Consider the following 16936-nt stretch of genomic DNA (forward strand, 5'->3'; position numbering starts at 1 on the left):
TCCTACCTCAAGCCCCAACCCCATCTCCGACCTACCAGCCTCATCCCGCCCCCTTGACCTGTCCGTCCTCCCTGGACTGACCTATCCCCTCCCTAACTCCCCACCTACACTCACCTTAAAGGCTCCAACCCTGCCTCTTTGACCTGTCTGTCTCCTCTCCACCTATCTTCTCCATTATCCATCTTCTATCCGCCTCTCCCTCTCTCCCTACTTATTTCAGAATCCCCTTCTCCTCCCCAGTTTCTGAAGGGTCTAGACCCGAAACGTCAGCTTTCCTGCTCCTCTGATGCTGCCTGGCCGGTTGTGTTCATCTGGCTCTACACCTTGTTATCTCAATTTCCTCTCTGATTTTGATCTACTCGCCATTGATCTGGAGATGGCCCTGGACAGATATCAGGCTAATCTATGAAAGCTTTACCAAAGAACAAAGAAAATTACAGCACACAGGAACAGGCCCTTTGGCCCTCCAAGCCTGCGCCGATCCAGATCCTCTATCTAAACCTGTTGCCTATTTTCCAAGGATCTGTATCCCTCTGCGCCCTGCCCATTCATGTATCTGTCTAGATACATCTTAAATGACGCTATCGTGCCCGCCTCTATCATCTCCGCTGGCAACACGTTCCAGGCACCCACCACCCTCTGCGTAAAGAACTTTCCACTAATATTTCCCTTAAACTTTTCCCCTATCACCTTGAAATCATGACCCCTAGTAATTGAGTCCCCCACTCTGGGGAAAAAGCTTCTTGCTATCCACCCTGTCCATACCTCTCATGATTTTGCAGGCCTCAGTCAGGTCCCCCCTGAAGCTCCGTCTTTCTAATGTAAATAATCCTAATCTACTCAACCTCTCTTCATAGCTAGCGCCCTCCATACCAGACAACATCCTGGTGAACCTCCTCTGCAAAGCATCCACATCCTTTTGGTAATGTGGCGACCAGAACTGTACGCAGTATTCCAAATGTGGTCGAACCAAAGTCCTATACAACTGTAACATGACCTGCCAACTCTTGTACTCAATACCCCGTCCGATGAATGAAAGCATGCCGTATGCCTTCTTAACCATTCTATCGACCTGCGTTGCCACCTTCAGGGTACAATGGACCTGAATACCCAGATCTCTCTGTGCATCAATTTTCCCCAGGGCTTTTCGATTTACCACATAGTTCGCTCTTGAATTGGATCTTCCAAAATGCATCACCTCGCATTTGCCTGGATTGAACTCCATCTGCCATTTCTCCGCCCAACTCTCCAACCTATCTATATTCTGCTGCATTCTCCGACAGTCCCCTTCACTATCTGCTACTCCACCAATCTTAGTGTCATCTGCAAACTTGCTAATCAGACCATCTATACTTTCCTCCAGATCATTTATGTTTATCACAAACAACAGTGGTCCTAACACATCCCTGTGGAACACCACTGGTCACAGTTCTCCTTTTTGAGAAACTCCCTTCCACTATAACTCTGTCTCCTGTTGCCCAGCCAGTTCTCTATCCATCTAGCTAGTACACCCTGGACCCCATGCGACTTCACTTTCTCCATCAGCCTACCATGGGGAACCTTATCAAACACCTTACTGAAGTCCATGTATATGACATGTACAGCCCTTACCTCATCTATCAACTTTGTCACTTCCTCAAAGAATTCTATCAAGTTAGTAAGACATGACCTTCCCTGCACAAAACCATGCTGCCTATTCACTACTAAGCCCCTTTTCTTCCAAATGTAAATAGACCCTATCCCTCAGTATCTTCCCCATCAGGCTCACCGGTCTATAATTTCCTGGATTAGCCTTGCTACCCTTCTTAAACAAGGGGACAACATTAGCAATTCTCCAGTCCTCCGCGACCTCACCCGTGCTCAAGGATGCTGCAAAGATATCTGTTAAGGCCCCAGCTATTTCCTCTCTCGCGTCCCTCAGTAACCTGGGATAGATCCCATTCGGACCTGGGGACTTGTCCACCCTAATGCCTTTTAGAATACCCAACACTTCCCCACTCCTTATGCTGACTTGACCTAGAGTAGTCAAATATCTATCCCTAACCTCAACATCTGTCATGTCCCTTTCCTCAGTGAATACCGACGCAAAGTACTCATTAAGAATCTCTCTCATTTTCTGACTCCTCACATAACTACCCTCCTTTGTCCTTGAATGGGCCAATCCTTTCTCTAGTTACCCTCTTGCTCCTTAGGTATGAATAAAAGGCTTTGGGATTTTCCTTAACCCTGTTTTACCATATAGAAATACAGCTTATCAACAAACTGGCTCGACTCACCTAGATAAGGTTCTGATGGGACAACAGCACCCATGGAAGTGTATTCCAAAATAAGAATTGCCAGACAGAAACAATTGAAAAGAGCAGAGAACAACCTCATTACCTGTATACATCCAGCCAGGATACTGGTGGTCATTTTCTTGTAAAGACTTGCATATTTCTCACAGTCGCTGACAAGATCTCTGAGCTCTCCAGCGAGCAGTAAAGCAGAACTGTGTTTGTCCAGTGCCTTTGACAGAATTTCCTTTGACCCAAGACGACACATGACAACTGCATAATCCTTGTTCACCGTTGCTAGCCTGTGCAGAAACCTAATGAAATCCTGTAGTACCTGCAAGAACAGAGAATAAAGGCTTTTCAATCACAAAATTGATTCAATCCAAATACATTTCCCCGAAGAAAACTGCCATCCTTACTTGGTCTGGCCTACATGTGACTCCAGACCCACAGCAAAGCGACTGACTCATAACTGCCCTCTGGGCAATTAGGGATGGGAAATAAATGCTGCCTGGCCATCGACACACTCATGCCGTTAATGAATAAAGAGAGAAAAAAAAAGTTGCACAAAACTACATTCAGACATCTTCCTTTTCCAGGGTAACGCGAGGTAGATGGTGCATCATTCAGGGCAACAAAGTAGTAGGTTTTGGCTTTATATGACAGTATTAGGATTTGATTAAAGTAGCTATTATTACACAGATCATTTTGATGCATCCCATCTTGGCACAGGCTACGACAGTGAGCAGATGGCTGGAGCCCTCTATACAAAGCAGGTCATGTAGCGTGTGGGACTGTAGAAATCCCAATGACGTACTGACCAGTAAACATAGGTTTGCAGTGGTTAGCAAAATTAATTTCATGAGTAAAAAGGAGCTAATTGAGAAATCCGATGTACCAATTGAGGGCAAAGTTTTACCATGGTGGCATAGGATTCGATCAAACGCAAACTTGCACACAGTATTGCTGTTGACATATCTTTTCAAGTTGGCACCTTTATAGCATCTGTCACTTCTTACGAAGTTCAGATGTCTTGAAAAAGCATTTGTCAGCTGATATTTGTAAGAGGCAGAAACCATCAAACACAAGCCACCTGGACTATAGTTCTATCATTTGAATAGAAAAAGATTGAGGGGCATATTTTGAATATCGGGTATAGTAAACGCAGTTATATGGAGAAGCAAACAGGAAACACAACAGTGATTATTCCACCAGCAGAAAGTCAATAGGTTCTTCCAGTTCCTAAACTTATTCAATCACAAAGAACTACATTATGCTGCTATCATGCTGATGAAAACAACCTGAAGAATACGGAACTTTACTACCAATTAAATGAATGCTGATGAGGAGAGGAACAATTAAATCAGCTAAGTTAAAAACAGTGCAACTAGTGTTGAATTACCTCTAATAAGACAGAATCTAAGAGGTGCAGGAGTTCATAATAAAATAGGTCTATAAAGCATCAGTTTTGAGGGACAAGTTAGAGTGTATGTCCCGAATAAAAGTTCCATGTTCAATGCACAGAGCGTAAGAAGTAATTAAATGAACTGCAGGCACAAATTCAAATTGGAGATAATAATATAACAGCCATTAGAGAGACATGGCTGCAGAATGGTCAGGATTGGGAACTAAAAACAACAGATAAGGTTTACAAGATGGATATGGAAAATGGCAGAGGAAATGGAGAAGCCTTTCTGATCAGATACAAAATTCTCAGCGATGAGAGAGGATATAATGGGGACAAAGCATTCAGTGGTGAACCTATGGCAGGAAACTGCAATAGACCTCCAGTACCAGCTCTGAAGTACGAGACTATATTAATAAAGAAATTAGGCAGTTGTGTAGCAAAACCAGAGGAATATAAATGGAGATTTTAACTTTAATACAGATTGGGAGAGTTGGACAAGCACCCATTAGAAAGGCAGTGAATTCCTGAAGTACGTCCAGGATAGTTTCCTACAGCAGTATGCCCTGTATGCAACATGGGGACAAGCGATATTGGATTTCACAATAAGTAATGAGCCAGAGATAGTTAGTAACCTAATTGTGCATGAACATTTACATCATAACAGTACCAAATTCAATGTAGCATTTGAAAGCTAAAAGCATGAATCAGCTGCTATAGTTTGAGATTTAGATAAATCTGACTTTAATGAGATGAGACAACAGTGTAGGCTGTTTGAATAAACATTTAACACAATACAAAGTTAGTTTATGCCCTTCAAAGGGAAAGCTCTACCTTACTGAAGAAAACAGCCATGGACAACTAAAGGGCTGAGACACACCTTAAAACCAAAAGAAAGGGCTTGTAAAAATGCATAAAATAGTACAGATCCTGCTAAATGGGAAAGATAGAAAAACCAGCAAAGGGCCTCAAAGCAGCTTATAAAAGCTACTAAAAGGAATTATGAAAGGAACTGGCAAGGGACAACAAAAATCAAAAGAACAAATTTTATAGTTACATAAAAGAGAAAACTGTGGTGAAAACTGAAAGTGGGGATATTGTCAATGAGTATGGAGTGTTATATTGACGGGGTATGGTCTGGTCCACATGTTAAGAAGGTACCCTGGACCCTAACTTTTTCTTATTTTAAAGGTAGATGTGAAGCGCCATGTTCCAGATGCAATATGACTGGTCAAATTACTCAATGTTAAGCAAAACACAATTTATTTAAACACTGTATTTAAAATTCAAACAAAAGAAAGAGTAATTTAGATTAACTTAGCTATTGGAAAACTTCACCGAATAGATACAGTACTTCTCACTGATATACCAAGGTGTAGAGCTGGATGAAAACAGCAGGCCAAGCAGCATCAGAGGAGCAAGAAAGCAGACGTTTCGGGCCGAGACCCTTCTTCAGGTATTGGGGAGGGGAAGGGGGTTCTGAAATAAATAGGGAGAAGGGGAGGCGGATAAAAGATGGATAGAGGAGAAAATAGGTGGAGAGGAGACAGACAGGTCAAAGAGGCGGGGGATGGAGCCAGTAAAAGTGAGGAGAGGTGGGGAGTGAGGGAGGAAATAGGTCAGTCCAGGGAGGACGGACAGGTCAAGGGGGCGGGATGAGGTTAGTAGGTAGGAAATGGGGGTGGAGCTTGAGTTGGGAGGAGGGGATAGGTGGGAGGAAGGGCAGGTTAGGGAGGCGGGGACGAGCTGGGCTGGTTTTGGGATGCGGTTGGGGGAGGAGAGATTTTGAAGCTTGTGAAGTCCACATTGACACCATTGGGCTGCAGGGTTCCCAAGCAAAATATGAGGTGCTGTTCCTGCAACCTTCGGGTGGCATCGTTGTGGCACTGCAGGAGGCCCAGGATGGACATGTCGTTTGAGGAATGGGAGGGGGAATTGAAATGGTTCGCGACTGGGAGATGCAGTTGTTTAGTGCGAACCGAGCTTAGGTGTTCTGCAAAGCGGTCCCCAAGCCTCCGCTTGGTTTCCCCGATGTAGAGGAGGCCACATCGGGAACAGCGGATACACAATACCATGTTAGCAGATGTGCAGGTGAACATCTGCTTGATGTGGAAAGTCTTCTTGGGGCCTGGGATGGGGGTGAGGTGGGAAGTGTCGGAGCAGGTGTAGCACTTCCTGCGGTTGCAGGGAAAAGTGCCGGGTGTGGTGGGGCTGGAGGTGAGCGTGGAGCGGACAAGGGATTCACGGAGAAAGTGGTCCCTCTGGAAAGCAGATAAGGGTGGGGAGGGAAAAATGTCTTTGGTAGTGGGGTCGGATTGCCGATGGCGGAAGTGTTGGAGGATGATAAGTTGGATCCGGAGGTTGGTGGGGTAGTACATGAGGATGAGGGGGATCTCGTTTTGGTTATTGTGGGGAGGGGGTGTGAGGGATGAGATGCGGGAAATGCAGGAGACACGGCCAAGGGTGTTCTCGACCACTGAGGTGGAGGGGGCGGGGGGAGTTGCGGTCCTTGAAAAACGAGGACGAGGACATCTAAGATGCACGGGAGTGGAATGCCTCACCCTGGGAGCACGTGCGGCGGAGGCGAAGGAATTAGGCATAGGGGATGGCATTTTTGCAGGAAGGTGGGTAGAAGGAGGTGTATTCTAGGTAGCTATGGGAGTCGGTGGGCTTGAAATGGATATCGGTTTCCAGGTGGGTGCCAAAGATGGAAACAGAGATTCCAGGAAGGAGAGAGAGGTATCAGAGATGGTCCAGGTGAACTTAAGGTTGGGGTGGAAGGTGTTGGTGAAGTGGATGAACTGTTCGAGCTTCTTGTGGGAGCATGAGGCAGCACCGATACAGTCATCAATGTAACGGAGGAAGAGGTGGGGTTTAGGGCCAGTGTAGCTACGGAAGAGGGATTGTTCCACATAACCTACAAAGAGGCAGGTGTAGCTTGGGCCGATGCGGGTACCCATGGCCACCCACTTTGTCTGTAGGAAGTGGGCGGAATTGAAAAAGAAGTTGTTGAGGGTGAATGCACCTGCAATTCCCATGCAGATGGCCTAAAGGCCCTCCCACTTCTTCGACCAGTCTGTCTCCAATGACGCCCTCATCCGTTTAGCTGAACTTGTCCTCACCCACAACAACTTCTCTTTCAATTCCTCCCAATTCCTACAGACAAAGGGGGTGGCCACAGGTACCCACATGGGCCCAAGCTAGGCCTGCCTCTTTGTAGGTTACGTGGAACAATCCCTCTTCCGTAGCTACACTAGCCTTAAACCCTACCTTTTCCTCCGTTACACTGATGACTGTATCAGCGCTGCCTTGTGCTCCCATGAGGAGCTTGAACAGTTCATCCACTTCACCAACACCTTCCACCCCAACCTTAAGTTCACCTGGACCATCTGATACCTCTCTCCTTCCTGGACCCCTCTGTTTCCATCTCTGGCAACCACCTGGAAACCGATATCCATTTCAAGCCCACCGACTCCCACAGCTACCGAGAATACACCACCTCCTACCCACCTTCCTGCAAAAATGCCATACGCTATTCCCAATTCCTTCGCCTCTGCCGCATCTGCTCCCAGGATGAGGCATTCCACTCCCGTACATCTCAGATGTCCTCGTTTTTCCAAGGACTGCAACATCCCCCCCCCTCAGTGGTTGAGAACGCCCTCGACCGTGTCTCCTGCATTTCCCGCAACTCATCCCTCACATCCCCTCCCCGCAATAACAACCAAAACAGAATCCCCCTTGTTCTCACATACCACCCCACCAACCTCCGGATCCAACGCATCATTTTCCGACACTTCCGCCATCTGCAATCCGACCCCACCACCAAAGACATTTTTTCCTCCCCACCCTTATCTGCTTTCCGGAGGGACCACTCTCTCCGGGACTTCTTTGTCTGCTCCACACTCACCTCCAGCCCCACCACACCTGGCACTTTTCCCTGCAACCGCAGGAAGTGATACACCTGCCCCTACACCTCCCACCTCACTCCCACCCCAGGCCCCAAGAAGACTTTCCACATCAAGTAGATGTTCACCTGCACATCTGCCAATGTGGTATACTGTATCCGCTGCTCCCGTTGTGGCCTCCTCTACATCGGGGAAACCAAGCGGAGGCTTGGGGACCGCTTTGCAGAACACCTACGCTCGATTCGCACTAAACAACTGCACCTCCCATCGCGAACCATTTCAATTCCCCCTCCCATTCCTCAGACATGTCCATTCTGGGCCTCCTGCAGTGCCACAACGATGCCACCCGAAGGTTGCAGGAACAGTACCTCATATTTCGCTTGGGAACCCTGCAGCCCAATGGTGTCATTGTGGACTTCACAAGCTTCAAAATCTCTCCTCCCCCAACCGCATCCCAAAACCAGCCCAGCTCGTCCCCACCTCCCTAACCTGCCCTTCCTCCCACCTATCCCCTCCTCCCAACTCAAGCTCCACCCCCATCTCCTACCTACTAACCTCATCCCGCCCCCTTGACCTGTCCGTCCTCCCTGGACTGACCTATCTCCTCCCTACCTCCCCACCTACACTCACCTTTACTGGCTCCATCCCGCCTCTTTGACCTGTCTGTCTCCTCTCCACCTGTCTTCTCCTCTGTCCATCTTCTATCTGCCTCCCCCTCTCTCCCTATTTATTTCAGAACCCCCTTCCCCTCCCCCATTTCTGAAGAAGGGTCTAGAACCTGAACGTCAGCCTTCCTGCTCCTCTGATGCTGCTTGGTCTGTGTTCATCCAGCTCTACAGCTTGGTATCTCAGATTATCCAGCATCTGCAGTTCTTACTATCTCTGAAACAGTACTTATCACTAACTGATCCAATACAGTAACATCTGATAAACACACCCCTTGGCAAAAAGGCAAATTCAGACAGATTTTCACATGCCGTTCTCCAATCCAGGACGTATAAACATCAAGAAAATTTAGAGAAAGTAGCAGTTAGGAGACATTCACTGAAGCTTCAAACTCTTTTAAGACCCCAAAGGCTCTGCTTAAAACTACAGGTAGTCCTGCTATAACATGCGTTTCATTAACACAAATTGGCTGTAACGTGATTGACAAATAGTGGACGCCGACTGGATAACGCAAACTTTCTGCTCTACAGGTATAGCCATTTTCTATCACAATTTTCCTATAACGCATTTTCTACAGTGATTTCCTGTAGTGCAAGGTCACACAAGAACACAACTATCACGTTACAAGAGAATTACCTGTAAACCTTAAAACTAAATAAAAACTAGAAAGCCTGGTCTGAGAACCAGCCCCACCCAGGCTACTTCCACTGTTCCAACTTTTTAAAAGAAATCCCAAGGCCTCAAATTGTTAACTTTCTTAGACAGCTCGCTACCTCTGCATTACACCTTCCTTCAAAAGCAAACCAGGGCAAAATAACCTCAGTGATAGCACTATCATAAAGGAAATAGGAGACAAGTTGAGTAATTACTTTACCTTGGTATTTACAGTAGAAAAGGAGGATAGCTTGCCAGAAGACCCAAGTAAATTAGTAGATCAGGGGCAGGGACTAAATAAAATTAACACAATAAAAACTGGGTAATGAGAAAATTTAAAGTGACAAATCCCAAAACGTGACTGTGTCTATCCAAGCGTGTTGAAGGAAGTAGGGGAGCACATTGTTGACGCTCTAACTATAATCTTTCAGGAGTTTGGGAAAACTGCCATGCCATTCTGTTTTTTTTTATTGCCTTTCTTAAAAAGAAGGAAAACTAGGGAATTACAGGCCAGTCAGTGGTGGGAAAATTGGTGGAATCTATAATCCACAATGGTACAATGGTCAATCCCACCAATATGTTCGTGGACTGATTCACGAGTGACAGATTTGACAGGACAACGGAAAATAGATTTTACCTTCTTTTCTCATTCTCATCACTGACCACACATCCAGCATAATAGTCCTGTTCTTCAGGACTTGGCAGGATCAGTACATAATGGCGCTACATAACCGTTCTTTAAGATAGATCTCAAAACTCCCACTTACGTGATATGCAAAATATAGCTGAATTTTATATTAGTAGGTCAGATTAACTTTCCAAACCATCACAAGAAAATACAAGTATTCTACTTCATTTAGTTTTAAATAATTGAGAAACGTTGATTAAATGCATAAAAACAGAACAAAACCGAAGTGAAAGAGAGCCAAGAGGGACAATACCAAACTTGAATGCTCAACGTCTATTCAAAGGTGATGGGAAAACTGACTACCAAGAGGCGCCACTACTTTTAGCCAGATGCAAAAAACTGAAGTGGAATCAGAGACAGTGGACTGAATCTTGATCTCAGTACAGTGCAGACATAGATGGAAAGGATGCACAGTTTACAATCAAAGTGGCTTAGAAGGTAGAAGTAGACCAACAAACACAGCAGGATAAACAAGAAAAATTACAACATTTCTATCATACCTCTCTGTCATTATTATAGGCAGTCATGGATGACAAACATGGTTCAATGCTTTCATGCCAGGGCAACAGGTCTTCCAGATAATTATCCAAAAATTTGCTCAAAATTCTAAAAAACCCAAACAAGAGAGGTTATTCAAGGCTAAACTTATGACTTCATCAAACCCAAAAGGGGCAATCAAATAATTTAATGAACTGTTCAGTGATTAATGGTAAAGACTTCAATGCAAGAAGTGCTGTAAATAAAGTAAATGAGCTGAGGGTACAGATAGAAACTTGGAAACACAGTATTATGGCTTAAAGGACTTATAGGAATGACAGCTCAGCATTGTGGTTACAGATGTTCAGATGTGAACAAGCGTGGAGGGAGATGGTTACAATCCTGGTTGAAACAAATTACAGCTGCTAACGCAGATGATATGCTGTAAGAATCAACAAATTAGGCTATCAAGATTGAACTAGTGGGCAAAACTGGGATAAATGTCAGTATAATAAGCTATATAGGGTGCATAATTTTCAAATTGCCTGAGAGAACTTCTTTAGTGAATGTGTAGCAAACTCAGATGAGGATGTTCTAGATATGGAGTTGGAATAAATAAAAATAATAGACATAGGTAAAAATTTTGTTTTGGGTTAGGCCAATTTAACAGTGGTATGAATTATCAAAAATGGTCTTTAAAAAAGGTACTTGAAGACAAATATGTGTCAGAACATTGGCAGACTGACAAGATGATGATACGGAGGGTTCAAAACAAAATGTTCTCAGTGCTGAGCTTATTTTTTTCCCCAAAGTTCTTTGGAGGCATGTGCATATTGCTTACTGCAGCATTTACTGCCATTTAGAATTGCCCTGGGGATGGTGGTAGCAAACTGATGGCAGAGGGCAAGGGATTGGAAGATACAGTCGAAGGAAGAGTGGTGCGTTACTTTAGTACCTCTTGTTGATGATACACACTGTTCCACTGTGCATCAGTGGTTGAAGAAATGAATATTTAATAAGGTGAAAGAGGGATCAATTAAGTGTGCAGCTTTTCCCTGGAAGGTAGCAAACTTCTTGAGTGTTGTCGGAGCTGCACTCATCCAGGCAAGTGGGGACTATTTCATCACTCCTGACCTGTGCCTTGAATTTAGTGTACAGGCAGTGTGGAGATGGGAAGAGAGATTTTCACCTCACAACTCCAAGCCTCAGACCAGTTCCTGTTGGCAGAACATTTACATGGATGGTCCAATTCAATTTCTGATCAATGGTAATCCCCAGGATATGGATGCTGCAGGATTCAGCACTGGTAATGCCATTGAACATCAAGGAGATGGTCAAGATTCTGTCTTATTGGAGATGGTCATTGCCTGGCACTTGTGTAGCATGAATATTACTTGCCACTCGTCAGCCGAAACCTGAATGTTGGACATGGGACTGCTTCAATGTCTGAGGAGTCACAAGTGATGCTAAACATTGTACAATTTTCAGCAAACATTACCACCTCTGATCATACGATGGAGGGAAGATCATTGATGAAGCAGCTGAAGATGGTACGGTTGAGGACAGTACTTCTGTTGCATTGTCCTGGAGCTAATATGATTGATCTCCAAAAACCACAAGCATTTTCTCATACTTAGTACAATTCAAATAATGGACAGCTTTCCCTGATTCCCACTGAATTCAATTTTGCTGGGACCTCTTGCTATCAAGGGCAATCATTCTCCCACTAAGTCTGGAGTTCTTTTCTCATGTTTAGAGCAAAGTTCTGATGAGGTTAAGAGAGAAACTTGTTCTGAAGTACAGGAAGCTTTACTCTGTATCCAGCCAGATTTTATCTAAACAATTAGCTTCAATACTTTATTACATACCGTATGATAGCTTGTTGCACAGCTTTCTCAGAGCGGAAATGGTCCAATCCCTGCAACAGTGACTGGAAGGCTTCTTTATCTTTCATGATGTCTTCAATCTGAGTTTCCAGCCCAGTTGTCTCATCACAAATCCAACGTTCCAGTGAAAGAATGATTTCTTTCGCACCACTCTGCTCCTTTAAACTCACAAGCAGCATCTTCAATTCAGCATCCTTTAGATTTAAAGCCTCTTTTGATCCTGAAACATTTAACAATAACTTCACTATTACTCAACCAGTGAACAAGTATCCCCTACAGGGAAATGTCAGTTAATTATTTAGAAATGATCTTGCAATTAAAACATGAGTCACTGAAGTTAACTATTATACTTCAGCTCTGTCCCACATTAATTCAATTGGTGGAATATTAATCCAGAATTTTAATATCTATAGATACTTCAATAGAAATTTCAGATCAATCCAACGTAAAACATTTGGAATTTTTTTTTGGGCAAATAACCTACATCTAAAATAATCAACATCATTAAGTTTATCAACAGTGCTCATTTGCTCAGGGCTACAAATTGCAACCTGAGAAATAGGATAATTAAGAAATACCAGCATTTGCTTCCAATAAAATGCACCAAAATCCTTAAGAAAGCAATAAACCAGTAAACAGTTCATCTCAAACAATGAACTGAATACATAACAGGCTTGATCGCAGCAACTTGTATTTATACAGCTTGAACCCAAGAAAAATTCCCCAAGAGGTTTTATAGATGTATGAGACAACAAGCTAACGTGCTTGATCAATGTGGATTGTGATGAAGATCCTATTGAAAAAACTAATTAAAGTTAGTGTTTATCCTTGAGAGAGTCAGACTTGTGAATTGATAATGCAGCACTGCCTTAAATCACTGTCGTCACGAAGGGACTCCACAGCGCTATTAGAGTTGCGAGTTCCAGGATCTTACACAAGCATAACGAAAGAAAGACAAAATATTCCATCTCTGCAAAGTGTGACATGAAGGGTGCAAGTGGGCATGTTCCCATGTACATACTGCCCTGTATTTCTAGACAATAAAGATTGCAAACTTGGGAAGTGTTGTAGAAAAAGCCATGGCAAGTTAGTGCAGTCGATCTTGTAGATGGTAAACACTGCAATTAGAGATGCCAGTGACAGAGACGATGAACATTTAGGTTTACATGAGGTGCCAATCGCACAGGTTTTGTCCTAGATGGTATCAAGGTTTTTCAGTATTACTGAAGCTGCACTCATCCAATCAGGTCAACCATACTCCTGGCTCATGCCTTGTAAATAGTGAGGTGGTTTTGGCACAATAAACTGAGGAACACAAATGGCTCATTCAAACAATACGAACAAGCAGGAGTATGCCACTCGGCCTCTTCAGCCTGCTCCGCCATTCAAAATGAACATGACTGATCTGGTTGTAACCTCAAATTTGTACTCCCTCCAATCAACAACAACCTTTCAGCCACTATTTAACAGGAACTTATCTACCCACGCCTTCAAAATACTCTGCTTCCACCACATTTTAGGAAGACAGTTCCAAGAATTCAACCATGAAAAAAATAAACCTCATCACTATTTAAAATGGGTAATCCCTTACTTTTAAACAGTAAGATCTAGCTCTGGATTCTTCTATAAGTTACATCTGGAGAGGATGTTTCTTGTCAAGACTTCTCAGGATCATGTAGGTTTCAAACAAGTCACCTCTAACTTTTTTAAATTCCATCACATATAGGCCTAGACTGTCCAACCTTTCCTCAGGTGATCTACTCATTAAGTTTTAATCAAGTGAACCTCCTCTGAACTACTTCTAAAGCATTTACATCATTCCTTAAGTAAAGTGACCAATATTGTGCACAGCTCTCCAGCCGTAGTTGTACCATTGCCCTTTGTAACGGAAGCATAACCTTCCTACTTTAATAGTAAAGATTGCCAGGATTAAGATGTTTAGCTGAACAAACACTACATGCAGGAACTATTCTATATTTTAACAGTATTTTAAAGCACCAACTTCTTTTACCTTTATTCTCAATTCCAGTGGAGAGTTTGTGGTTCAGAGAGATGTTACTGAGGGCCATGATAGCTAGCATCTGTTGATGACTGCCTGTGGAACTGCTTCCGTTTCCAATACAGCTATACAGAATTGGGCAGATGTCACAAGATACCAATAACTCTGCAAGACTTTTGTGATTAGAAACCAGCATAATGACAATTAACAAGCCATCCTGAACTGCAGAGGAACACCTAGAATGAAAGAATATGGTAGCAATTAAAGGGCAAAATACCATAAGATGTTGGGCGAGTCCACATCATTCTGCATGATGGCAATATCATGTCAGTATTTACTAAGGACTTATTTCAATCCAATGGTTGATAGAACATCCAAGTGAAATGTGTAAATAGAGTATAACATTTGCTGCTCAAGACAGTTTCAACACTTCTTGAAGAATACAATTTCAAATCTATTCAATAAATACAAAAATCGCTCATATAGCATTCCGTGTTCCTAAAACAAAAGTAAAGGAAAAGGTGTTAAATAAAACTCATTTGCCCTTAAGGCAACATTGATATGGGCAACTTATGCGCTTATTAGGCTGCCGTGAATCTACTGACCAAATGTCCTCCTCACTCAGTCTTTCCTTCCAACCCGCTTACTACCTTCACTACCCAATTCTCCTGCTTGCTATTTCCCACCACCTACTTCTCTCCCTCCTTTTCCCTGCTTCCATTCTGAGCCCAAATCCACAGGGAATGTTCAGGAGTAAGAGGGATAGGATGTGGGAGGCTCAGGGAGGTCAGTCAGTGGGTAAATAAAAGGTGATGGCAAGTGGGGGAGGGCAGCAGGATGAAGTGGGGAAGGAGAGATTCAAACCTGAGGATCAAGAGAGGAAGCAAGCAAAGTTTGTTTTAACAACAAATATACACAGTAACCCTACCAAAATTAATAATGGATTTGGCACTATTCAGGGAACTTCTTTAGTTTACAACCACAATAAACAAAAAAGTGCTATTAGAATACAGATTAAATAAGGAATATCCCTGAATTGCAAATCATCAATGGCTCACCCAATACTCAAGGTGCCATTTGATTGCCAAGTTCGAATTCATGGCATATAAATCTGTCCTGATTCAACTGCTGGCTTGTACTGAGCCTTTTGTCATGATCACTTGACTACGTAGTACTTTTGACATGGCATGAAGCAAAACATAGAAGAAATCTGATCACACTCCTGCTCTTTATTACAATCTCGTAATTCTCACCAGAAAGCACACATGCAGACACTTGGTTCCAGGGCTGAATAGCCTGTAGATAATTGGCAGAAATACTTGAACTGGGAGAAGCTCCATAAGCAGCTGTCAGAAGATAACAAGCATTCACAGGGAGTAGGAAGAGGTCAACTGCAATTGCCATCTATTGTAGGTAGGAGAATTTTCGAAGGCCTCAACTTCAGGAAAAAGTGTAGATGCTCAAGAGAAATAACAAACACCAATGAAACAGTGTGTCTTAAGGATGCTCCTTACCCTGAGGTGTTCATCATTTTCGCAACAGCAGCAGGAATAACACTGAGCAGCCCTTTGGAATCCTGGGTAGAGGCTGAACCTATACTGGCAAAGATTTCAAGGATGATCTGGGCATCAGCGTCTGCCAGATGAGGCCGAACACTTTTAGTTCGCATGTCATATTTGCTGGCTCCAGTCAAGATTTTCAGAGCCTGTTGAGACAAGCATCAGCTTTGTGTCCTAATTTATTAACTATATTAAACAATTAAAAGCAGAAAAGGTATTGTTGCAAGGATATTTCTGTCACTAGTTTTATAAGGAAAAGCCTTCAATCTCTCATGTCCTTAGTACATACCAAACACTTCACAGCCAATGACATACTTTGCAAGTGTACTTAGTATTGCAATTATGAAAATGCAGCAATTAAATTATGTACAGCAAAGCCTCAGACTACAAGGAAAACAATATGATGTTAAGTTTAGCACTGTTGCTTGAGAGAAAAAATTAGCCAGGACACCAGGTACCATGTTCTGCAGTTTTTCTAGATTATTGCAAGTAAATTTTTCACATCCATCCAAGAGGGTAAAAACACTATCAGATTCCCTCAGTACTGCAATGGAGGGCCAGCCTAGGTTGTACTCAGGTTTGGGGAATGGAGTTTGAATCCATAACCTTCAGACTTCACATGCTACCTGAGCCATGGCCATTATACTAATACTTGGCAACCCATTTTATCTCCTTCCTGCTAACTGTGTGGTAGACAAAAAACAATTATAGCATATTTAAAATAGTACAGAAAGCAAATGAGACCACAAAGTTCAAAGTTCTGATATACTGTCAGAGTCCAACCACCCTTTCACCCACACACCGAAGACCATTTAACCAGGCTAGAGGGGTCAGATCATCATTACTGCTTTGGATCTGAAATTAATCACAAATGGTAAAAATAAATAGCTGTACAATCAATTGGATGTTCTCTGGTGAAGATGTTCAATCTGCCCTGCACCTCGTTGTTTTGCAATATAAGTGCACTTATGTTATCAGTACATTTCCCGCTGCACTCATTCTGAAGACCAGAGGTTTATCTCTCTTTAGGAAGATGCTGTCTTATCTGTGCCCCATAGTAACAGTGTTCGGCCACTCAGCCCATCAAGTCTGCTCTGCCATTAGATCATGGCTGATATGTTTCTCAACCCCATTCTCCTGCCTTTTCCCCATAACCCTGGATAACCCTGATTCGTATCCCCATACTTATCAAGAACCACTGTCTTAAATACACTCAATGACTTGGCTTCCACAGCCTTCTGTGGCAATGAATTCCACAGATTCATCACCATCTGACTGAAGAAATTCCTTCTCATCTCAGTTCTGAAGGGTCATCCCTTCACTCTGAAGCTGTGCCCTCAGGTCCTACTGTTTCCTACTAGTGGAAACATCTTCTCCATGTACACTCTATCCAGGCCTCTCGGTACTCTAAGTTTCAAGCAGAG

The 16936-nt window shown here is 43.4% G+C and overlaps 1 protein-coding gene across 1 annotated transcript in view; it reads right to left on the reverse strand.

The window, feature by feature from the left end:
- Positions 1-16936, reverse strand: part of LOC109920363 (cullin-9) — a 186665-nt gene that overhangs the window by 86787 nt on the left and 82942 nt on the right. The window contains exons 9-13 of the mRNA XM_048596632.1: positions 15468-15658; positions 13966-14189; positions 11937-12174; positions 10092-10197; positions 2380-2607 (exon numbers count right to left, since the gene is read on the reverse strand). Of these exons, the coding sequence (XP_048452589.1) occupies positions 2380-2607; positions 10092-10197; positions 11937-12174; positions 13966-14189; positions 15468-15658 (987 nt within the window). The remainder of the gene's footprint in view (positions 1-2379; positions 2608-10091; positions 10198-11936; positions 12175-13965; positions 14190-15467; positions 15659-16936) is intronic.

The sequence above is a fragment of the Rhincodon typus genome, chromosome 5 (assembly GCF_021869965.1).
Source record: "Rhincodon typus isolate 14 chromosome 5, sRhiTyp1.1, whole genome shotgun sequence".
Taxonomy (NCBI): Eukaryota; Metazoa; Chordata; class Chondrichthyes; order Orectolobiformes; family Rhincodontidae; genus Rhincodon; species Rhincodon typus.